Genomic DNA, 25,962 nt, shown 5'->3' on the forward strand with positions numbered 1-25,962 from the left:
TGCAAAAGACCACGCCTCTCTGTTTCTTTCAAAACTCTTTCTTCAACTCTTCTCCTGATTACTCTTGATTGTTATGTAAACAGCAGTGCAGATTTTCTATTCCTCCCCAATAATCCTTTTCATAAGAGCTTGAACCATTCATCCCTTCCAGACTCAAAAAGGGAAGAATCAGTGGATGAACCATCCATTAATATTCAATTACAACCACCCAAACGTGGATAATAGCATAATGGAGTCGATGAATTGATTATAATTGAAAATAACCAAAGACCAAGGACTGTAAAATCTCCATAAAGAAAATTGTTGGTTTTTGCTTCGAGTTCGACCGACTTGCTTTTTACATAGTAAAATACCTTTTTGATGTGACAAAAGATTCATAATTTTCTTTGTATTAAGACGAGAAGGGCCTGATTTGTAAAATAGAAAATCTCTTTGAATTGCGACATTGAAAGCTAGAGGGGACTTTGAAGAAGATGGAAACGGCGGAGCAGTTTGGGAACAAATTAAGATTTTGTTTTGTTTCAATTAGATTTTTCTAATATTTTTATTGTTAGTACTAGATTAAGTTAATAGTATAATTATTACAAATTTATATTGTTATGTTTAAAGATAGATAAATTATACATAATCTGTAGCCTTAATCATTTATATGTTCGCATTTAGATTAAGACGTCTTAATCTTAATGAAAACAAATGAGGCCTAAATCCCATACAACACTTTTTAGGCAAATATTAAACATAATTTAAGAACCCGATTGGCCACATGAATTATTTACTTTATTTTGATTTTTTTTTTTTTTACTTTTTTCGAAATCAGCGTTTGGCCATAAAAATTTCAAATACAATTTGAAGTTGTATTCCGGAATACCAAAAACAAGAAAAAATTATTTTTATTTTTTTTCACAACCAAAATAATTACTACATTTTAACAAAAAATACAATTTCAAAAATTATGGTCAAACACAACTCCAACTCCAAAATTCCAAAAAAAAAGTGATTTTTTTTTTTTTTAATTTCTATGGCCAAACTCCTACTAAGTGAATGCTAGAATTAGCCTCTGGACGGGAAGCTCCTCTGACTCTGGCTTCTATAATAGTAGTAAAGTAAAACAAAACATCACTATAATAGTAAGATACGGAGCTAAATTTTGAGTTTATGAATTCTGGAGTAAATATGCCCTCCGTTATAAAAGTGGCTCATTTATACTCTTGTCATTACACAAATGGCTAAGACCTATCATTTTTAGCCGACAGAAGTGAAAAAATCGATTTTAAATTAATTTTTGTACTTTTTATTAGAATAAAAGCTACATAGAGGTATATTTGATCATTTGAGCAAAGTTCATGGATATATTTGATCCTTCTGGCAAAGTTCAGAGGTATATTTAATCTCTCTCGCAAAGTTTATCGTTCCGGGGAAATGGAGCGAGAAATCGGTTTCCATATATGTGCTGAGTTTAGGAGAAAGAGGAAGGAGAGAATTAACTCGGAAGCGAAAATTAGGGACCAATAAGGTAAAAATGAGATTTGAATTGTGGTGAGATTGATTATGAGTCTGTAATATAGCATGAAGAGTATTGCTATTGAATGAATAAAAGTATGAGTTCTGTTTATTGTGGCTGATAATTTGTGGATTTTGCACTTTTGTAGAGGTAGAGTTTCCATTTTTTGTATGATTTTCTGTTGAAGAAGATGGTGTAAATGAAGAAGAAGAAGAAGGTTTTTATAAGGAGCTTAAAATATATAAGTTTGTTTTATTTGTTAGATAAATGGAATCATATCACATGGTCGTAACTTTAATATATGGAAACGAAACTAGGATTTTGAGTTTATGGATTCTGAATTTTAGGCAACGTAACTTATTGGGGTTTTAAGTAACTAATTGGAAAAATGTCCGAATATTTAGAGCAAATATACCATTTCTTAAAAAAGCGGCTTATTTATATCCTTGTCGATATACAAACGGATAAGATATATCATTTTCTGCTGACGGAAGTAAAAAAATAGATTTTAATTTTTTTTTTTATTAAAATAAAAGCTATATAGGGGATATTTGATCATTTTGCAAAGTTCATGAGTATATTCGATCCTTCTCGCAAAGTTCAGTGGCATATTTGATCTTTATCGCAAAGAGAGGATTAATAAGGTAAAAATGAGAGATGCATTGAATTGAGTGAGTCTGTAAGATTATGAGTCTGTAATATGTGGAGAAAAGTGTGAGTTCTGTGTATTATGGCTGATAATTTGTGGACACTGCACTTTTTTAGAGGTAGAGTTTCCATTTTTGTTTGACTTTTTACACTGTTTTTTGTTGAAGAAGAAGGTCTTTTATAGGGAGATTGAAAGTTTGTTTTATTTGTTAGAAAAATGGAATCATATCACATGGATGGAACTTTATATATATATATATATATATATATATATATATCAACATGATTTGTTGTGTTGACATCATAGAACTGATTGTTATTTTTGTGGTTGCAAGTGTTGCTACTATTGTAAGGTGATAGTTGATGTGATTTATGACAATTAAGGGTAGTTTGGTAGGCTGTACTAATCAAAATAGTCCTTATATTAAAATTTAGTCCATCCAAAACAATGTTTGGTTAATTCAATGAAATCATACCTAATATATGTATTACTTATACATCATATGGAGGCTTATCTAATATCGAGGAAATCAAGGGATTACTTATATCAGGTTTAACTATACCTGGATAAGACCCCTAAAATGACTAATCTACCCCTCAAACCCTTTTCCCAATTACATGAAATAGAAAATCCCACAAATATTTAAGGATATAATTGTAAAGAAGATTTTGTACAGTTTTAAACCAAACACAAACTTAGATTATACATTATACTCTAATTTTTAATACAATGAACTAAACACTTGATAAAAAATAATCCCAGCATTACTTGTCTTCGTACCAAACAACCCCTTAATGCTGGTTTGGATATTGTTAAAGAATGGACTATATCTTGCATGGATTAGTAATGTTGGTTTCAAGTGTCATTTTCATGGGTAACATCTAACTTAACATTTGTAGAAACAAATTTTCAAAAATCATAAATAACGAATAATTAAATAATGAGTAAAGTACCACTTTCTTTGTTAATCATTGCTGAAGTTGACATCTTCATGAGGGACTGCAAAGAAGTTTTACGTCTACCACCAAATGGTTCTTCGATTACACAACACTTCCTGCTTACTTTGAATTTTATGAACAATCTATAATTAAGTCTTAGAATAAACTGCAAGAGAAGAACATAAATTTGAAGTCGTGGACCCCTAATACAAAGTGTAAAATTGTCATTACCAAACAAATCTTCTCAATATTCCTATAAATTTGTTTGGTTGTGTGCAGTGGGGGTGTCAATGGTACGGTTCGGGCGGTTATTTTATAAGATTTATACAATATCAATTTTTCGGTTATTTTATTTTGTATAACCAAAATTAGACTTTTCAAAACCGTCCCATCATCTCGGTTTTTCTTCGGTATCGGTACGGTTCAGTTAATTATTCGGTATTTTATAAAGAAAATGTCATATAAAAGTCACAAGTAGAAGTTGTACACGATACCATGCATACCTGCATAAGACTTTGGCAAAAATTCTCTAGACATTTTATTGTTTAAAAAGTAAAGAATCAAGAAAATATGAATCACAATAAGAATAGAGATCCATCCCACTATTTTATAGTAGTGTAAGATAATATTAAATAAAGACAAAAAATTATATCACACGAGCTGGAAGTAATCAATTAAGATGAGACATAAGAACTAAGTCTAATAAGATTTGATATCCAATAAAAGAATTTAAATCATACGAGAGGAAAGATATCTATTACCTTGTAGCTTGTTCCTCAAGATCGTTAGAATACGTTGTAACTTAGTGGTTACAGCTCGAGTTGCTAGAACTAATTAGTTTCAATAGGGGTAACAAACAAGTTATGGAGTTGGGACTTTAGTGTTAATTACTTGTTGTCAACTTGTAGTCATTTTCATCACCTAAGGCACAAGACGAAAAATTTAATGTTTTATTAATTTTAAACTTAATATATAAAATATATTTTACACATAATGTATTTGGTACGGTTTGGTATTTTTTCAGTTTATTTTTATGAAATAAAAAACCAACCCAATTTTTCGGTACGGTTAGAAATTTATATAAAAACTGTCGGTTTTATTAAAAAATCCTAATAATCAGTTCGGTACGATTTGATTCGATCGGTTAATTCGGTTTTTACAAAACCATTAACACCCCTAGTGTGCAATATACAGCTTTGAATATCAGGGGACAGGTGATCATTGCTTAGAGGCATAAATATGATATGATGTGTGAGAGAGTATTTAATTGAAAATAAAATAGGGACTCACCACTTTATGCTCCTCACTCTACTCCTTATTTCTTTTCCGTTTTCTTCTTCTTCTTCTTCGGTTCTCTCTCCTCTTTCCTCTTTTTTCTCATTTTCTCTTTTGCAGCCATTTTAAAATTAATTCTATCATTCACGGATTAAAATTTATTAAGATATCTTTTGGTTCATTGACTAATTTTTAATTTTTTCTTAAAAATTCAGTTAAACTCTTTTTTTTTCTTTATCAATAATTGCATCTGTCCTAAGAAATTTAATTAAAATCTAATACTCAATCGGAACATGTTATAGTTCGAATGTCTAAATAAAATCTAGGGATAAGGCACCGTTACCCTATTCTTAATTACTTATTTCACGCCGATGCCACTCTATGACATACACCTTTCGCCATACATGTGTATTTATTTGTTTTTTCTTCTTTTTTAAACTTACGTGTCAATTTTTTTAAAAATAAAAATAAAAAGCGAATTTGCATTAAAAAAAATGAGTTTTAAAACGTCTTTTTTTTAATTTGAAAATTTGATTTTTTTTAAACCCATTTAAAAAAAAAAAAAAAACTAAAAACATGGATTAAAAAACTGAATTTTCTTTTAAAAAAAGGATTTAAAAAAAAATTGAAAATTTGGAAAATGATTTTTTGAAAAATTAAAACCCGTTTTTGAAAAAGAAAAAAAACTGAAAAATGATTTTTTTTTTAAATATGGAAAAATGGATTTGTTAAAAATATGGAAAACTTGATTATTTTTTTAAAATGTCTTTAAAAATCTTGATTTTCATGATTTCATTTTCTTAGGACACTTTTATTTTTCAAATAAAATCCGGAAAAGTGTTTTTCTTGCCAAAATGTGAAAAAAACTGAATTTTTATAAAATTTTGAAAAAAATTAATTATTTTATTAACATGTGGAAAACCCGTTTTTTTAAAACTAAATGTGGAAGACTAGATTTATTTTCAAATTTTTAAGAAAATGTAGATTTTTAAGAAAAAAAAATTAAGTTTTCCTTTTTTTAAATATGAAACACTCTCTTTGCCACATCGGCATTTAGGGGGTAATTATTCCGTTTTAAATAAGTTTAGGGGGGTAATAGGGAAAGGAAGAGAAAGGTAAAGGTGTGTCGTAGCAAAGTCGGGTATAGTTCAGGGGGGTAATGGTGCCTTATCCCTAAAATCTCCGACAAATTTAAGGGGTTATCAATATATTAGCCTAAAAACATCACCATGATCATGTAAGAATACTAAATGGACATCTATAATTGAATAAATGGAAAAGGACAGAATTACCCTCGAACTATTCGAAATAGAGCAAATATACCCTGCGTTTGGTTTTGGTACTAAAAGAGGCCTTTCCGTCTAACACAAGGACCACACAAATACCCTCACTTTTAACGGCTAGCCACAACATTTAAGTAGGCAACCTGACTGGGTAAAGAATGCTGATACAATTGTCCACCTAGACAGTCCAACGTGGCTAAAAACCGCTCCCTTTTAAATCGGTATTTTTTCTCCCACTTACCCTAATTTCAGATTTCTTGTTTACCACTTCTTAAAAAAGTTTTTTTTCCCTGCTGAATTTTGAAGAAATGTCGGAAGGTTCTACCAATTCACTTGAAATTCGATATGCGAGAAAATGTCATTGTGGACTCAATGCTCTAAATGTGATAGCTTGGACTGATCCCAATGTTGTAGAATGGTGTAAAAATGTCCAAGATCCAAAGTAAGTCGCAGAAACTAGGTAAAACAACGAGAAAAATGGGGGCATCAAAGCTGGACAAAATTTGAATATTAATGCTTCACTAAATTTCATAATTATAACTTAATACCAACTTCAAGCCAAAATAAACGTATACATTCTTTTTACCCCGAATTTTGATAACAATTGAATTTGTAAGTGAGGTATAGGATATGTGGATGAATTTTAATCTATTTTTTTGGTAGATATGAAATACGTATGGATTTGTTAGTTATAATATATATATATGCTAATGCCTTGAATAAGTATGTTGATATTGGTGATTATATATATATATATATATATATATATATATATATATATATATATATATATATATATATATATATATATATATATGTATGTATATATATATATATATATATATATGTATATGTATGTATGGCAATGTATTGTATTGAATGGATGAACAAAGCCAAAGAGTATTGCAGATTCGGACTAAAATCGAGAGAGAGAGAGAGCGCTTCAATATATTTTTTATTACAATGTTACAGTATCTAAAAAAAGCCAACCCTAAAAGTAGGAAAATGTCACTTATTTATAGGTTCCTCATGGCGTCGAATACAATACTAAAGCCCTTTAGGATAAAGAAACCTAAAAGGATAAGGTAGGCAAATGCGGTCGACACCCGTACGTTTGTTGGTTAATACAAAATGACGAGTCAGCGTGGCTTTGGCACCGCAACCCGGTTAATCGGACCAACGGCCACGTTCAGTTCGGACATGGAGTAATCCGAACTAATGGCCATATGAGTTTGATTCGGAGAAACCGGACTAACGGTCACGATGGGTTTGGTTCGGAGACACCGGATTAACGGACACACTTCTCTTATCTTGGGTCGGCCGCATTCGATGCCATCTCCCGATCTGAAGAAAAGACCGAACATACTCGTGCTTACTTGGACTTGCCCTCGGCCCCCGATCTCACCAGCCATACATTGACCCGGTTTTTACCGTATACACATTCACTATTTTTGTGGCCACAAACATATCAATAAAATAAATATAGACATGCCATTGTTTGCAGTTGCCAGAACATATTAAATAACTAAAACCAACAATCAAATTTTCAAAAACCAAATCACTCAAAAACTGACCCTATTTAGATGTTGGAAATAAAATTTTGGCACCTAACTTAGTACCTTCCACAACTTATACCAACCAAGAGACTATAGTTGGACGCTCCCATTAGCTTTCTAGTTTTTACCTAAGACAGAATTTCGTAACTAAACTTCAAGAATCTTCAAAATCCTAACCCAATCGAACCTAGCTGAAGAAATTTCCCCTTTTCGTAATTTTTCAAGTGTCAAGTGTGAAATGAGGAGTAAATCATTTTACCCCTTTAATTAGACATTGGATCGAGCGGATTACACGGGTTACATTTATGTGTCAGTGGGTTAATGAATTATTTTTTTACACGTCAAATGCCTAGTCAGATCTCATGGCAAGCCGTTAAAAATAAGGGTATTTGTGATCCTTAGACCGCAAGATCACTTTTGTTATCAAAACCAACCGGATGCTATATGTGTTCTATTTCGAATAGTTCGAAGATAATTTTAATCCTTTTCCGTTGAATAAATTCATGCTATGTAATTCCAACTATATAATAGTATGTGACTTGCCTTGTAATGATTGGCTATTAATTGAAAAAGGGTAAAGGGAATGGATATCCTTTTTTTGTAGGCACTAATGTGGATACGTGGAGTCTTTTGGCACCCAAAGTTCATTGACTGTTCCTGCCCACAATATTTATATATATTTTTTTATAATCATGTGTTTAAGATTTACTATTTATTTAAATTTACGTTGTATAAGACTCATTTAAAAGAATTGATCTGATAATTCTTTTTTATTTTTAGATTCGAATTCGAAATTTCTAATTAAGTATGAAAAACTCATATTCTTCTTACCACATTACTCGATGATTGTTTATTGTAAACTTAAGCTTAATCACTCTCCAATGTATTTTACAACAATAATGTTCAAAAGGGAAATTAGACAGCTAGATCATATGATCCCTTTGAATATCTACATATTGAATTTGAGAAGCACGAAAAACATTTTCAATTGATGACACACATTATCCAGAGTTTCAGGAAGATGAGTAAATTATTACGAAGAGGTGAAATTAAAAATTTATACTCACTCTGTCTCAATTTATTATATGGCATATTTCAGATTTCGAGATTCAAACAAGTCTTTTTTTTACCGTAATGTTTTCATATATCTTTTAAATATTTTAAATTCTCAATAATTTTGACTTATAGTACTTTTACATAATTTTCAAATATGTAAATTTTATTTCAGAAAACTTAAAAGATTTTATGTCCGAATTCACGATCAAAATTAAGCCTGTTGACTTCGAAATTTGAATCGTCATTATTAAATAAATTGGGCAAGGAGTCTTAACAAGTTTAACCTTTAATTTTCACCATGATCTACACAGATATAAAAAATTTGAGTGTGTCCGTTCTCTTTTTTAATTTGTAATTACTTATATTCTTTTGTGGAGATTTTGGTTTAATCCCTCCTTCAATATTCTTTTATGCTTTCATTAATAAACACCAGACTCGGTTTAATTTTCTTTAAGAAGAAAATTTCTATTTGTTTGATATTCCTGCTCTCTTTTTGTTTTTTATTCAATTTAGAGAGGAAAAGTTCCTTTACGTAACAAAGAAAGTGACACTAGGCGATAGAAGTAGAAGAAAACATTACGTTTATATCAGTCCACCTTTGAGTGCGCTGTATGAAAGTGACGATTAGTGAAAGTGATAATAATTTTTCTCAAAATTGATTTGTCTTTTTGTTAGAAGTGTTTTAAAAATATTTGTGTTTGAGTAAATAGCTTTAAGAACCATTGGATCCAATCAATCAGATGGTGAAAAGATTGGTACTCGTTTCATCCCCGCTTTCTAAAAAATGGTTAAGTATGAATTTGTTAAATACTCATGACTCCGGCTGTACAAACCAAATCAATAAATCGCACCAAACCAACAAATCGAACCAAATAGAAAAAAAAAAAATTGATTAGTGGTTTGGTTTGATTTGGTTTGGTGTTGGAAAAAAAACCCGATCATTATAGGATTGGTTTGATTTTAACTAAAAAAAGTCAAACCGACCCGATTATATGTATAGTACTTTTAAATTATTTTATACATAAAAATATTATAGAATGTAATTTATTAATATTTTCTTAAATTTTTTCATAATTTTTATATTTTTACATTGATTTGAACTTAATTTGTGAAATGGTCATTTTGAAGCCCATACAAAGAATAATAACAGAAACTTCAATAAGAAACTAAATGAAAATGAAAACATATGTAATGTAACAAAAAGAAACTACTCACTACAATACATTTTCTCCTAAAATCAGATACCCCTCTTTCCTTTCTCATTTTACATTTTTTTTTCCCTCTTCTCTTTCCTCTCAAATCAGCAACCCTGCAAGGCTCCAGTTATTGTTGTTCCTCTTGGTGTTTTAAAATCGAATCAGATCAAATTTGAACCCAGATTATCTGAATGGAAGGAGGCTGCCATCAATGAACTAGGTGTAGATATTGAGAACAAGATTATTCTGCACTTTGAGAAGGTGTTTTGGTCAAATGTTGAGCAAGGCTACTGGTCAAGTTTTTTGCTTCAAGTTTATTATATAGCATGATATTATATTAATCCAAATGACCTGGATGATTTGTTCTGATATGAATATTCTGTATCTAAAGAAAGTAGTTTTGAGGGAGAAGTTTGCAAATTATCAAGCAGATGTTGTATGGTGTTTTTCATTAAATACAATGAAAAACCTGAGAAACATGAAAAAATTCAAAAAATCCGAGAAAAACCGATATTGAAAAACCTGACTTTTATTGGTTTGGTTTGGTTTATAGATTTAAAAACCCGACACAAATGGTTTGATCTGGTATTTAAAAAATTCAAACCATTCCGGTCCATGTACACCCCTACTCATGACTCAGATTGATGAGATGGCAATCATTTCGTAAAAACATGTTTTCTTTACCGACGCATAAAGATCTCACTATGCGAAAATATTACACGTCAAGTAAGTTACTCCTGTTTCAACTTACATGCTTGAATCGAAACTAAAAAAAGATAGTAGAAATTTTTTAGAGGCTGAACACATATACAGCCCCTTAAACTTGTCTCATTTTTCCATTTAGACACCTAAACTACACCTTATTTCTTATTGAACACTTGAAGTTAAAAATGTGTCAATCAGACACAAGCTGCTGACATGTCACAATGAATGTAATTCACCTCCTTTGTGGGCATGAAGTGCGTACAATTTTTTCTTTAAACCACTAAAAAGGTCACCGACTGTCCAACTTCACCATTGCTATTTTCTATTCAGTATATATATATATATATATATATATACTTGCGGCTTTAAATATACCATAGTCATCTCAAACATATCATAACTCATAATATATCAATTTTTTTGAAACGTGTAAACAAGTATGTCATCTAAAATTGGAGGACTGTGATGACAAAATCCACTAACGTCAGATTACATATTATATTATACTAGTAAAAAAATATGTTGAGATAACTCCAAATTTAAATTGAGTTCGCAATTATCAATGTGATATGTGCTAACTTTCGACTCAGATAAATCTAGGAGCAAAGTTCTAGAAGTTCAATTGATGTGGTGAAGCAAAGCTCATAACTACTTCATTTTTAGCCAAGTGAAACATAGTTCTATTTTCTTGTCCTTATCTTCATTTCTAATAAAGTGGTGAGTAACTGGAATAGAAACACCTAGAGATAGTAATAAAAATGAGTCAATTATAAAAATAAAAATAAAAAATTAAACTATTAATTTTTCACGAGTTCCATGAAATTACATTTTCTATGCTCATAATTATTCATTTTTGTCAATATAATTCTCATTACTTCCACATTCCTTTAATGATAATACTCTATCAAGTCTTTAACGATTTGACACAAAATTTAAGAAATAGAATAAGACTTTTGAATCTTGATCCTAAATTAAAAATGTGTGTAATGTACTAAAATGTCATTTGAATCTTATGATTTCAAACTTGTCATGTAGAATGTTTGAATTGTCAACTTATTAAATATAGAAAGGTGCATTCATTTTGAGACACACCAAAAAATAAAATAAAACACTTAAATTGAGACGGAGGGAGTATTGAATTCTTTTTTTTTTTTTTGGTGTGGATTGCCCTTCATTTGGGGTGGTCTTTAATTGTTTCCCTTCAAATTGGTGATTTTTAAGTTTTTGTCTAATACCCTTTAATCGCATGGGTTGTCGAACTCCAACCCGATTAAAAAAAATCGCAAGTAAAATTTTCAAATTTTACTCATTATTGCGAAAAGGCAAATTTCCTTGTGAAGTGCTTCGAGAAGATAAAAGTTAAAGACTGCCATTTTAAGGGACAAAAATTAAAGACCCCTCCAGCGAAGGCCAATTCTGCAAATTGCCCTATTGGATTTAACACAGAGAACAAAAAATAAAAATAAATTAGTTAACAAAAACACTGAATGTACAATTCTGTAAGCACTTCTAAAACAAAATTTTGATCCACAAACATTGTGATGTTGACAAATCAACATCAAAATGCCAGCAATAAAGTTTTGATGTTGATAGGGATGAAAATTACACCATCAACATGCAAATTAAATGTTCAGATTTTCCCATTTGACTGCGATGGTTGAGTTATGGTACAACACTTATTTAATGATCACGGACGCTCACTCTATATGAAGGATATTAGACTATCGGCTGACATTTACAATTACTTGCTAATTTTAGACCATAGTCTATGTTTTATCATAAAAATTTTAACCTGCTCCAAAAACAAATCTTTAGACCATAATCTAAAAAATCCAAAAATTAAAGAAGTCATTTATTAAACAAGTTTCTTTTTCCTCCATCCTATTTTTCCTCCGTCTTATAATAAGTGAGGATCATCTTAATTGGTGGAGGTAAGGAGAGAAATGGAAGAGAGAAAAAAAGAGAGAATCTCATAATAAATGCCACCTTAAAAAATCAAGACATAAATTAACTAATTTTTTCTAATTTTACCCTTAAACAAAAAGACAAGTTAAAATAACATCTAAATCGTGATTAAAAAAGCACATATTAACTTGGTATTGTTTAAACTCCCAAACTACTTGTGCATGCTCTAATCGAGAGGAAAAGTAATTTATTTCTATTATATAGAAGTAATTTGATAAACTTCACATAACAATATTAATTTCTTAATATGCGTGTTTTTTATTAAAGTGTCACCTATTATTGGACAAAAGGAGTACATCCCAAGACAACTAGCAGACATTTCAGGCAAAGTCAAAGTTACAAAAGTGGAATTACCCAAATGAGTCTTACAGACCAAGTAAAAATTTGTAAAAAAGAAAAACAGCTCTCAACCACAGGCCTTGACAAATCAAAGAGAGATCTATAGTATTATCATCTCCACTTTTGACATCTCTATACAATTCTTCTTTCATGGAACTAAACAGTAGTGAAGACAATGTCGCCAAAAAAAAACAGTTGGCCACAGCAGCAAGCATGGTCACAATAACCTGTGATTCGATCGAACTTGTATACATTTTACGACTGCACAAATTGCTCGTCAGTACATATCATCGACTCATCAAGCAGATAATAAGCGCGCTTCAATGCATCTCTAAATCATCTCCAAATGAAGCCAGAAAATCGAGTTGAGCTATGCAGCTTGGCTTGAAACCCGTTTATTTGGATGCGTTTTGAGTTTCAAATCAGCACAGATTTTTGTACTCGCAAGAAGCATAGAAGCTTCAAACTTCATTTCTCGAGAGCCACGGAAGACATTTCGAAACCATACCATCATTTATTTACAGAAGATGTATGACGTTCCACGAACTTCCATGAAGGCCTTGCAGCAGCATTAGACACGGGTCCTCCGAACTCGAGCAGTCCTTTCAACCATTTAATTTTGTTCGCGAGTTCCTCCAAATCCAAAATCGCTGCCTCCGTCGAGTCAGAACCCATTGAATGTAACTGAACCCCATCACTCGTTCTGAACTTCTTCAAAGGACAACTCGAATAGTTTACTTTTTCAGTTGGCCCAGTGGTTTTCTCCGAATCAACTCCGATACAGGAACTATTAGAACCTTTATCTAACAAACTGGATTTCTCTGCTGACTCGTCTCCTGTATGAGAACAAGAGCTAATATATGACCGTCTGACTTTCTTCGATGTGTTCGTAGCCTCTTTTTGAGGATCAACGATCCGGTGTTCTGCTAACTCGGAAGTTTTAAAATCCCCCTTTTCATCAGAGGCTGGTGACAAGTTTGCAGATGAATGAGGAGAGAAAGAGGGACTTGTTGAAGATCCAGCTGTTGCTTGGCTGTCCTTTCTCCCTTCACCCATAGAATGTATTTCCAAAACTGGAAACCGACCAAGGACTGAGATGATCATCACAAGCATATCAAAAACTATGATGCGGGATATTCTTTTATAGAAATAAATCTTGTTTAACGAATAAAACAGCTATACGCATGAGAATTAGTTGAAGATTACGATGTAAATTCTGGAGCACCACTTGCAAGGCCAAAACCACATGGGGTTGGTGAAAGGAATCAACGCGATAATGGATTCTTGACTCAACTAATTTGTCTCTCTGAATTATTAATCGTTTGGCCTAAATGTGTTGGTTATTTCCTATGTTGCCCGCTCTCCAAAAATGTTGCTGCACTCGTGTCGGATCCACCAAAACTGCACTATTTTTCAAGGATTCAACATGCATCTAGCAGGAGTTTTGATGAGTCCGAGAAATATAGGCTATTTCTTTATTCAAACTAATAATTTTCAAAATCACCTTTAATTATCGTTTTCTCAAATAGTGATTACACATTGATAAATAAAATAGAAATATTCTAATACTCACGGGGTTCAACCTAGAGCATTAATTTTTATACACCAGTTTTGCGCTCATCATTTTACACCTCTGGGAAGCTAAAGAAGTTCATAAAGGCTTTTTTTTTTGCCATTTCATTCCCCCTTTGATTCCACCAAAAAATAAGGCACTAGAACAACTGTCTTTAACTATGCACAGCAATTGATACTCCCTCAGAGCATCTCAATTACGTTCTATCAGAGCAACCACATGATATATTTAAAAGTTGTTTTTATGTCTTAGACTAAAAAGTTTTGTGAACAGCCAACGGAAGGAGTTAGTTTCATATTATAGTTACCTTGGTTGACAGGTTGAATTAGTTGAGCACATCGACGGACACTATCACCATCCTGCAATTTTCATGAAACAATTATAGGCAGAAAGAAGCATCATAAAAACGGAGCTACACCAGAATACAATAGAAATAGCATTATTTCCAACAATAGGCCTGATGGTTAAGATGCATTGACGCTATTCAGAGGAGAACTCCTCGAGGAAAAAGATGCATTATCAAAAATTGCAATACAGCGACCAGCATCTTCTCTTTTTGGTTTCATTCTTTTGGGGCTTTTCCTCATAGTAATTAACTAAACCACTGGAATTGAAATCTCAATCTGCAATGCTATCCATAAAGGAAAATTATATCCTACTGAAAGTTTACTAATTATTTTTTAAATAGCCGAGAAATCCCCGAGGGACCGGCTTCGAAAAACGTTTTAAAATATTTAGAAGATTTAAAAATTATTTTTTAAATGCGTCATCTCTCCATCCGTCTCCACTAAAATACGAGACTTTTGCATGTGGCAGAGTTCGAACCCATGACATGAGCCTAACCTACATCATGCACCACGCTCTTACCACTAGACCAAAACCTCATTTTTTTGCACGGATTGCCCTTCTTTTGGGGTGGTCTTTAAATTTTGTCCCTCATATTTGTGGTCTTTAAGTTTTGCCCTTCGCTTGGATACCTGAGGTTCTGGGTTCGAACCCCGGCTTAAGCATAAAATAAAAAATAATTTCGCAAGGCAGGGCTGGGGGGAGTGTATGCCGGATCCGGCATACAATCCTTAAGGAAAAACTAAAGTTATGCCGGAGGGGGCAGACTTTGCCTTGAGGCATATATTTTATTTTTTTTACTTTTCAAGGTAAACTTTTAGTTATGCCTTAAGGAAAAGTTCCGCCTTATGGGGCATACTTTTAGTTATGCCTTAACTAAAAGTGTGCCCCATAAGACATAACTAAAAGTTCTGCCTCATGGGGCATACTTTTGGTTATGCCTTAGTTAAAAGTTTGCCCATAAGGCATAGTTCCTTAAGGAAAAGTTTTGCCCCATAAGGCATAACTAAACTATGCCTTGAGGAAAAGTTATGCCCCCTCCGGCATAACTTTAGTTTTTCCTTAAGGACTTTATGCCGGATCCGGCATAACTTTAGTTTTTCCTTAAGGACTTTATGCCAGATCCGGCATACACTTCCCCCAGCCCTACCTTGCGAAATTATTTTTTTATTTTATGCCTGAGCGGGGGTTCGGACCCAGAACCTCAGGTATCCAAGCGAAGGGCAAAACTTAAAGACCACAAATATGAGGGGCAAAATTTAAATACCACAAATATGAGGGGCAAAATTTAAAGACCACCCCAAAAGAAGGGCAATTCGCAGAATTGCCCCCAAAACCTTGGGGGACGAAATTTTAAAGATTATGTTTTACCATATTATATCATTTGTCGGGAGAGAGAAACATAATAAAAGAAAAACATATGAAAAGAACAAAGGGAAGAACCTGGGATGTAGGCACAATCCAACCAAAGTTTGGAGACCAATCTAACGATGGGCGCAAATCCTTGAAAGAAACTTCATACATTGCACCTTCACCCACAGGAGGTGGTGTCAATGCCAACTATGAAGACAAAAACACAAGAATAGAATATTATTGAAGGAATTGTGGGAGAGCATATGAAGCTATTACTTTTTCACATATCACAGAGTTGGGGGCATATTATTTCAAGCACTATTCTTCTAGCTCAACAAAAAAACTTGCCGATTATGATATATCACATCAATTTGAAGCAACAAATCTTGGAATAGCATTTTAGTTTGTAGGAAAGGGATGTTGGGTTAACCCAAACAAAACTAAATTTTGATATCTCAATAAATTGCTGATTGTTACCAAAAATAAAGATGCAGTTTGTCACCTCTAAAATACATAACCCTCATGTAAGTCCACTTGTTTGTTCATGTTGTGGATACTTAAAAAGAGAAAGTAACAGAAACTATTACGGATGTAATTATCACAGATGACAACAGCAGTATAGCTAACCAACCAGTAACTACGGAATATAACAGAAATTATTACCTCAGCTTCACCATTGCCAAATAACTTTGTCAAGTGCCCAGACCAATAACAGCCATTAGCCCACCAATCAACCAAATCACCCACCTGCCAATTACCATCAGCAACTACTGTAGCTTCAGAAATTGAACTGACATCTGAAACTTCATTTTTAAGCTTGACAGAAGGATACTGCGGCCGCAGCATTAGTTGTCTTTTATCCTTCGACTTCCCAACATTATATGGGGGATATTGATACAGCTTGGTCCAAGTATGTTCTGTAACAACAAGGATTGAAACGATTAACATACATCTCTAGATACAGATATAGTAACAGTCTTATCTCAAACACATCTTTTATTTTATCAGGAGAAGCCGGAATTTCATAGATAATGCATCCAGTAGATGCTGGAAATAACATCAATAGACCAAAAATGAGTCAGCTTTTTCAGTGAACCTTCATGTATGCATTCTAAGTAGCTAACGAAGTCGAAAAATTCATTGAAACTATTTACAGTGTAAAGTTTACTCAAACAAAAACGGTTTCCAAGGCATTTAGTTTTCAGCTGAAAACACCTACTCCCTCCGTCCCAATTTATGTGAAGGTCTTTGACTGGGCACATAGTTTAAGAAATAGCGGAAGAATTTTGAAATGTGTGGTCTAAAATAAGTAATAGATATTTGTGTGGCTAAAAGTCATTGATATTAGCACATAACACTCCGGTAGCATTTCTCTATTTCAACTGTGTGGTTTTAATCCTATGAGTAACGTCTTCATCTGTCATTCCATTCTCTTGAAACAACAAGCCTAGGTATCTAAATTGTTTGCATTTGGCATACAACCCCATCTAGTCTCATTTCAACTTCGCTCCTCTCGTGCTGACTAAACTTGCAGTGCATGTTTTCAATTTTTCTTCTACTCTTCTGTCAGACAACAACCACCACCGAAATTGCATTAAGAAGAAAAGGATATTGCTAAAGTTGTCCAGCATCTACAACAGACAGTGGTTCAAAAACAGAAGCCAAAACGTCTAGCGGCATCAAGCCATTTTACTGACAACCACCGGAAGCACCTGAAAGATGCATCCACCACACTAAGATATCACGTCTTCCTGCTTTGTTCTAGATGAGCTCAATAAACCATCTTTCGGGACTTTCAGGACACTGAAAACCAAGACGGACAAAACAACTAATACTTCAAAGGCAAAAGATCTATTTCTAGCTCCAAGATCCCAAGTTTTGCCAAGGGACAGACAACATTTGACATATTGAAGCACACGTATGACATGTGCAAGCTTGCCAGATAGAGATTGCCCATAGCAAACTTAAGCCTGTTTGTACATGTCTACTACTTTTACAAGCATTTGAAACGGAAGCTTAAAGGCATGATCAGGTGAGTATCATGTGTAACTTCACAAAACATTTTAAGGACTTAACTTTAGACGAATAAGAAATGATACTTCCATTATATCTTGTTTATGTGATGATCTTTTAGATGTCCGGTTACCCAGAAGTAAGTTAACCTCCAAATTAAGTAAGAGCACATGAAGATTTTAGCATCTAAACCAAGGTATAATAAGCCCTCAGCAAATGAGTATTGATGAATTGAAATGCTGAAACCAGCACATCAGAGAACATACTTTCATCTGGATAATCAAAATATTCCAACAGTGCATTCCAATGTCCTCTTCTGCAGCTAATCTTCTGTATCTGATACAGTAGGAAAGAGATAGTAAATGCATTGTACTCTGCTTCTTTATCAGTAACAATTTTCTTCTCATCAAAACATATAAATAACCTCAACAATACACAGATTATAGCAACTACAACAGGTTTTCATTCCAAATTTACCTACATCAACAGTGGCTTTCAATAAAAGGAGCATTCCCTAAAGGTTTAATGTAGCCTTTAACAAAAGTTTCACCACCTTAAGCACTTAACTAAAGAGTTGGAAAGAACAAGTTATAAGGATTAATCGAAAGATTGAGAATGTGAAAGACCATACCCTTATTGATTTATACAATACTGTCTTATTAAAATGATTAATAATCTAGAGATACACAGGACAGTCATGCAGTATCCTTCTGCAAATTACTTATTTGTCTAATTAGAATTTCCTTGATTATGCAGATGTCTTAATCCTAATCACATGCATATTATTCTATTCTGATAAATAATGTCCATACAAGATGCTAACCCCCACCCATCCCCAAAAAAAACCCCACTCTAGTCAGGAATGTCCAAAAACTATGCTCCAATTTTGCCATGGTATATCAGTTATTGGACCTCAATGTGGATTTGAGTTAAAGCCTGTTTAGCCAAAACTGTTCGGAAGCCAAAAGTGCTTACTTTAGAAAATTGAGGTCTATGGACAAGCTTTTAGGGGAAAAAAAAGTGTTTTTGAGTAGTGGCCGAAGTTTTTCAGAAGCGAAAATTAGTAGCTTCCAAAAGTACAAATTCATGCTCTAATATTGATAAAAGTACAATTTAAATTGATTAGCCAAACACAAATTGCTAATCTCCAAAAGTACTTTTCAAAAAGCACTTCTAACAAAAAAGCACTTTCTAAAATAAGCAAATATTAAAAATTTGACCAATCAAGCAATTAATACACCAATTGGACGGTCAAACAAACAAAGTGGTGAAGATGCAACAACAACTATGCCTCAACCCCAACCAAGGTGGTGAAACTATTACAGGCTATATCCTTTAGTTATGGGTTTTAGTGTCATTCGCAAGGTGGAATATTCAAGGTGACAAACTATTAAAAAGGAGAGAACATATTTCTTTTTTATAATTGTGGTATCTGAGCCAGCTTCCACACCCTCGACTAATTCCACAGTTTACCTGTTACCTCCCACCAATACGGTATCGGGTAACTCTATCCACCAACGCTTGAACCAATAGTAAGAAATCACCTAGTTTCTTGCCTCCACCAGGATTTGAACCTACGACATGTGGTTCTCAACCCACTTCATTGACCACTAGGCCATACACTTGGATGCGAGAGAACAGATGCCTTTGACCACTCGTGTAAATAGAGAGTTGGATCAAGCATCTATGTCCTAAAAAAGGACGGGGAGAGACATGCAGTTGCCTCATATTTAACTTATTAAGGAAAAGGATCAAGATCACACAAAAGCTAGAAGGTGACCATGAACTTATTCTACAAAAATTAAAGACTAACAACGAAAAATTACAAACGAGAAATGCATGATTTACCTATCCCGCATGCATACAATGAACTACCACGAACTTGCAAGCGCCAAGCTCATACTAGAATCAAACTTTGCATTTCTTACCTTACATCGAAACCATGCACCACGAAATCCATTCTCGAAAGACTGTGCTTCAGCCAATTGCCCAACCTTGAAAGGCAATTTATACTCCTTTGCCATGAAATCTACACCAGAAAGAACCTATATCATACACTATCTTGCTTAAGTGTATCTTTCATGTACAACCAAATGCAAGAAATTATACTTAATAATGAATGGATCTTTAAAAGTCGGTGCAAGGCAAAAAGTGTTCTCATTTTTGTTAAGAAATGGATCTTGGGCTTTAATTCAACCCCAAAAGCTAGCTCATGTGGGGAGGATTGCTCGAAACTATATAAAGAGACCACCCGTCCCATGAACCATCAATGGGGGACTTCACAACCATCCCCTCCCTTCCCCATCATCGAGCATCATGTCTCTTGCTCTGATACCATGTTAAGAAATGGATCATCGCCTAACTCAACCCAAAAGGTAGCTCATGAGGGGAAAATTGAATAAGACCACTCATCCCATTAACCACCGATGTGGGACTTCTTCACACCCAGCATGGACAACAGTACTTTCACGCAAGTCTTTTGTGTGACAAATATGAATGCACTTTGAGAGAAATACTTAATTGTATGGATAACTAAAAATATTCACAATAAAAAGTTAGTAATAAGATGGGGAAATTAAGAGCAAGGGTTGAAAATGAGATGTAAAGACTTGAGACCAAAGAAAAATAAGCATTAGATGTTGCAGCATATATCGAGCAACGCAAAAATACAAAACAAATGAGAAATAACGTGGTTAGGTTTCTCAAGAGTCTTAGCATCACCAAATGAATTTCCAAAGATATATTTCCTATATCTCAGTTTATGTAGCACACTTTCCTGTTTAGTCTATCCCAAAATGAATTGTCACCTTTTTATATTTAGTAATAATTTAACATTAAATGCTTACTTTACCCCTAATGAGATGATTATAACCACGTTCAAACCATGCTTTATCATAAATTACAAATGTGTTCATTTCTTTCTTAAATTAAACATTCGTGCCCAACCAAACGGTATCACATACATTGAGAGGGATGGAGTAATTTGGTCTCTTCGAAAACATAAATTAGCAATTCAATACAACAACAACAACAACAAGCCCGAAGATAATCCCATTGTGTGGGAGCGGGGAGGGTAGAGTGTACGCAGACCTAACCCCCACCTTGAAAGGTAGGGCGGCTTTTTCCGAAAGACCCTCGGCTCAAGAGAAAAATTAGCAATTCAATGAATGAGAAAAATCTCTAACCTCGTCCTTTTAAAAGACCCTTGTTTTTGTTTAGAAAATGAACTTTCGGCCTACCTCTAACCTCAAAAGCGAGCTAATGAGATGAGGATTACCCAAAACTATATACAAAAACTCATTCAAGGACCAAGATGGGACATTCTAATAGCCTCCCTTCGGACGTTCAAGTTGTCGCCAAGACAGCTAAAGAGCGACCAACATAATACCAGGCCCAACATTGGTAAACCAAGCATAGATATGGCTCTAAATCATATATCGTGCTAAGGAAATAAATCTTGAGCCTTACTCAAATTTAAAAGCAACTCATGCTTTGAGGATGACCCAATACCATACAAAAATAGAACAACATAATCCCTCAGCTAATATAGAGCACATAATACTTTCTTTTTTAGGTAAAAGTAAAATATGGAGCACATAATACTAAACATATAGGCATGTATTTTATGATTCCGATAATTTTTTTCACCGTGTACTCCTTCCAATTTGGACCTTAGAAATATTTGTTAGTTTGCAAGTTGGAACGCAAGCAAGAAGAAGTGGTCAGGATGACCACCATCAACAAATGATCAACATCTCCCATGGTAAGCTTTGTCCCTCCTAGGAATTTCTTATGGTACTTAGGGGTCGTTTGGTAGGAGGGATAAGTTATCCCACATAGATGGGATTGGGTGGGCTAAGATGGGATAACTTATCCCACCTTCTATAAAGGATTACTTATTCCACCTTTTATCCCATATAGATGGGATTGGGTGGGATAACAAAGGAGTTATCCCACCTACCAAACATAGGATAGTTCCAATCCCATGGGACTAATAATCTCATCCCATCCTATCCCTCCTACTAAACGACCCCTTAGTGATGCGTTTCCACAACAAGACACCAAAAGAAATTCCTTGGTAGTTGATTGACCTTCCTTTCCGCATTAGGACACAATGACTTCTCTTTATAGAGACGTCTTCTATTATGCAATTTTAAATTCGTCACTTTCAATCCTCACCATATTTTAAGTTTTATCACTAAGCTCCACTTGACCCATTTATATGGTTCTGCATCCAACAAGGAGTTCCTTCTCAACTTGTCCACCTTTTTAGGACCTTTGTCGAAGCCCGATAAAGCGACAAATAATACAAAAAGATCCCATCTAGCACACTATTGATGATAGTCAGTTTGCAAAGTTTTTTGCCGCATAGTAAGTCTATTATCAAATTTGTTTACCATATTCTACTATAACCCTCCCTACCCATTTTGGTCCTCAAAGGTAGCCCCAGGCATATAGAAGGGAAGCTTCCACCATATAACCAAAATACCAGTAGTGCAGGTATACAATTAAACTCATTCAACGAAAACAAGCTACTATTAGATGGTTGACATGTCATCCTACCATTGTCTCAAAGACTAGTAATACCACTCTTAGATGCCTTGATTGGCTTACTTCAACTCCATAATACTAGTTTATCATTTGTATAAAGAATGTAGACTGCTACTATACTTCTTGCACTAGGGTGCAAGGCACTCTGAAGCCTTTAATCTGAACTTCCTTTGTTGTTTTGATAAGATTTTTTAAACTCTTCCATGACTGGAAGAAAGAGGAGGATAGCAAATCTTCTAGTCTCATCAAATTTTATTGATCGCCTCTCACGCTTTCTCTTTTTTAGTTCTGGCATTAGAAGCTTCAATTTCTTGGAGAAACATACATCAAGTTCACCTTTTACATTGTATGTCATCCACTATTCCTTTGCCTTATCAGCGAATCCCTCTGTAGTTAGCTACATGTTCTCGAATTCAAAATAACACCTTAGTTTAATCCTATCTCCGAATTCTAATGAAAGGGGAATAAAATCTGAGCGCAGTCATGGCACTATGAGTAGACTGAGTGATTAATACTCTTGAAAGACTCACCTCACCGATGCACCTAAGGATTTAGCCTAGTGGTCAATGAAGTGGGAGCAAAAGCATGAGATCTCAGGTTCAAAGGAGCAAAAGCATGGGATCTCAAGTTCAACTCCTAGCGAAGACAAATACATGAGGTGATCTCTTCCCATTCGTCCAAGTCTTAGGTGTGCAGAGTTATCTGGTACATATTGCTGGTTGGATGCAGCTTGCAGCAGGTATACTATAAAATTAATCGAGATGCGCACAAGCCGACCCGGACGCCATGATTATTTAAAAAAAAAAATTCATCCCACCGGTTCAATATCAAAAATCTAGCTAGCATGGGAGCGGTATTCAAGTTGGTCCCTTGGTACCATGTGATTACACATCTATTGACTCCATAGTATGGATGACTTCAAAGAAATCCTTCATGGCCCTTTCTGCATTGGTCCTTCTCATTCTCTCATTAGCACATCTAGTCGAATAAAAGATCCTATTACAATCCCATAAACTAACGTACCTCAGAAATCAATTGGGAAAGCAAAAGCTTCTTCTAGAGCTATATCTTTTGGTTGGACAACACCTTCAATGAGTCCATCCAATGCATTTTAAATGGCAACGTTTGACTGAGCTTGAAACTTAAGTGACACACCAAACGTATCACTAAAACTTGTAGTCCTAACCAGGTCAATACTTCTAAAACTATAAGTGCATCTCATTGAGGATAAAATGAAAAGTCTAAAATAACAAGTTTCTAAAAATAAAAATGTGTAATTTTTCCAAAACATATTAGAATAAGTGTCAAATAACAATAAAATAGAAGAATATAAAACCAATATTCCATAGAAACTACTTCCTCTGTCCCAATTTATGTGATATAGTTTCACTAGGCACAGAGTTTAAAAAAAAAAAAAACTTTTGAAAGTTATTCTAAAACAAGTCATAGATATTTGTGTGGCTGTAGATCATTTCATTAAGGGTAAACGAGAAAGTTTTAAGTTAAATTAAATTATTTCTAAATATAGGGACAGATTAAAAAGAAAAGAGTATCACATAAATTGGACAGAAGGAATAAAACGTTTTAAACTAATATTTGAAAACTTGTGGTCTAAAATATTCAATAAATAATTTTGTAGCTATGGTGATAGTTTAGGAATGTTTTTAACCTATTCACTCAAAATTAAATAGGTTATTGTTACTCTAAATAGAAACAATATAGAGTCAAATGATTAATACAGATTCTTGACTAATGACATGGTTGGTAACCACCAACCCAAAAACAACACAACAACATACACAGTAAAATCCCACAAAGTGAATCTGGAAAGGATAGAGTATACGCAGACCTTATCCCTACCTTGAGAGGTAGAAATGCTGCTTTCGGCAGACCCTCGGCACAAGGACAAGTAACTCAAAGTAGTACAAAAAGTCATGAAAAAAAATTAGTTCAAACCCCCAACTCATGATGAAGAAATGAAGAAGAAAAAACAAATTGAGTTCAAAAGATGTATGGTTGAGGAATAGAGCACAACCCATAGTTTTTAGGCTCAAAAAATTCCAATTACAATATTTTGCATCTAAACTCAATAATTTCAACATGGAACATAAATTTATGAACAAAAACTCGCTAATTTCAATAAATAGTATATTTAAATCTATAATTATAAAAATATAATGGGTCAATGTCAAGCATCTTAAAATTAAACTCATAAAGTTTAAATCGTAGATCCATCTCTGACATGAGGCTATTTGGTACAAATTTGATGAATAAAGCTATCTTTCATAGATCAACAAATAATTAAGTGAAGAAGAAGAAGAAGAAAAACAAACTGAATTCAAAAGATAAATAGTGACTCAATACTTTCAACATAAAACATAAATTTTTATATATAGAAATAACTAAAATTATATCAAATACTATATTTAAACCCATGATAACTTTTTTAGCAATTTTAGCAGGTGTAAGATCTGCGTACACACTACGCTCTCCAGATACCTCATTTGTGAAATTACCATAAATATGTTATTATTATAAGTTTAATGTTAAAAACTTTAAAAATTAAACTCATAAAATTTAAATTTTAGATTCACTTTTAACATGAGACTATTTGTTTCACTTACCTTTGAAACACTAACAAATAATTAAAGGGAAAAGATGATGAAGAAGAAGAAGAAGAAGAAAAAGGCCCAAATTGTATGCCTTTAGATCTGCTTGAATTCAAAACATATAATAAAAGTACCTTTCAATGAACTTTCTTCTGTTCAGATCTATAAAATGGAAATTGGTAGCGAAAATTGTGGCCCACGAAACGGCAGCAAAAGAAGCGATAAGAACAAGAAAAACCTAATACCAAAATTTCATTCCCCATCTTATGCTTTATATATATATACTAGTTATGTGGCGTCTTAAGTCGGGTAAACGGGCAAAGATATAAAAGTAGATATTTTAATTAAAGAAATATAATTTGTGTTAGACAATGTACAATATGATAATATATACGTTGTACCTTTCAAAAGTGTAGAATTCAGTGGCAGATAATTAAAATGAAGTATATTTTTAATAATTAAATTTCATATAAGTATATTTTTAACTTTTATTTTGATAAAATTATTTACTTCAAATCAAATGCGGAGCTAGAATTTGACATTTATAAGTTATGTATTCTAATTTTCTGAAGTTATTTAGTTCTAAATAAATAATCTATATATAATTAATGAACTTTTAAGAATATATAATTTAACTTGTGTAATGGACATTTGCTCCTCCCTTATAAGATTAGGGATTAGGAGTTCGAATATGGATATAAAAAATCTTTGGAGGAGCGCTTTTCCAAACGAGCGCGATACAATGCGAATTATCTGGATTAATTGGTGACTAGAATGCGAATATCGAGTACCAAAATAGAAAACCAAAGAATATGAAAAATGAGGTAAGAGGTTCGATAGCTTTTGAAAAGAACTGAAAATAAAAAAAAAAAAAAATTGATAAATAAATAAGAGACCTAAAAGTAATTAATTAAAAAGTTTTAAAAAAAATTGAAAATTCTTGTGAGGACTACAAAAGTCCCTAAGTTTGCCATTATATATAGTAGTAATATATGGCAAGCTCAAACTAAGGGTCGTTTGATATACGGACTAAATTATTCTGAAATTATAATTTC

The 25,962-nt window shown here is 33.3% G+C and overlaps 1 protein-coding gene across 2 annotated transcripts; it reads right to left on the minus strand.

The window, feature by feature from the left end:
- Nucleotides 1–12,663: 12,663 nt before the first annotated feature.
- On the minus strand, nt 12,664–25,131 carry LOC132044655 (uncharacterized). 2 transcript variants are annotated; one of them, XM_059435161.1, is made up of 7 exons: nt 25,042–25,131; nt 19,676–19,776; nt 18,014–18,083; nt 16,398–16,651; nt 15,825–15,941; nt 14,344–14,395; nt 12,664–13,554 (listed from the first exon to the last, which is right to left on the minus strand). In XM_059435161.1, the coding sequence occupies exons 2-7, from the start codon at nt 19,769–19,771 to the stop codon at nt 12,974–12,976; spliced, it is 1,170 nt and encodes a 389-aa protein (XP_059291144.1). In that variant the 5' UTR covers nt 19,772–19,776; nt 25,042–25,131; the 3' UTR covers nt 12,664–12,973. The 2 variants fall into 2 exon arrangements, with proteins under 2 accessions (XP_059291144.1, XP_059291143.1); XM_059435160.1 differs by having other exon boundaries at nt 19,676–19,792; nt 25,054–25,080.
- Between the last annotated feature and the right edge of the window lie 831 nt (nt 25,132–25,962).

The sequence above is a fragment of the Lycium ferocissimum genome, unplaced genomic scaffold, assembly GCF_029784015.1.
Source record: "Lycium ferocissimum isolate CSIRO_LF1 unplaced genomic scaffold, AGI_CSIRO_Lferr_CH_V1 ctg51, whole genome shotgun sequence".
NCBI classification, from domain to species: Eukaryota; Viridiplantae; Streptophyta; class Magnoliopsida; order Solanales; family Solanaceae; genus Lycium; species Lycium ferocissimum.

Coding starts and splice junctions, on each gene's coding strand:
- LOC132044655 (XM_059435161.1), bottom strand. CDS start 19,771: ATGGCAAAGGAGTATAAATTGCCTTTCAAGGTTGGGCAATTGGCTGAA. Junction 18,084..19,675: donor GTGCATGGTTTCGATGTAAG/GTAAGAAATGCA, acceptor CTACTGTATCAG/ATACAGAAGATTAGCTGCAG. Junction 14,396..15,824: donor GGATTGTGCCTACATCCCAG/GTTCTTCCCTTT, acceptor TGAAAATTGCAG/GATGGTGATAGTGTCCGTCG.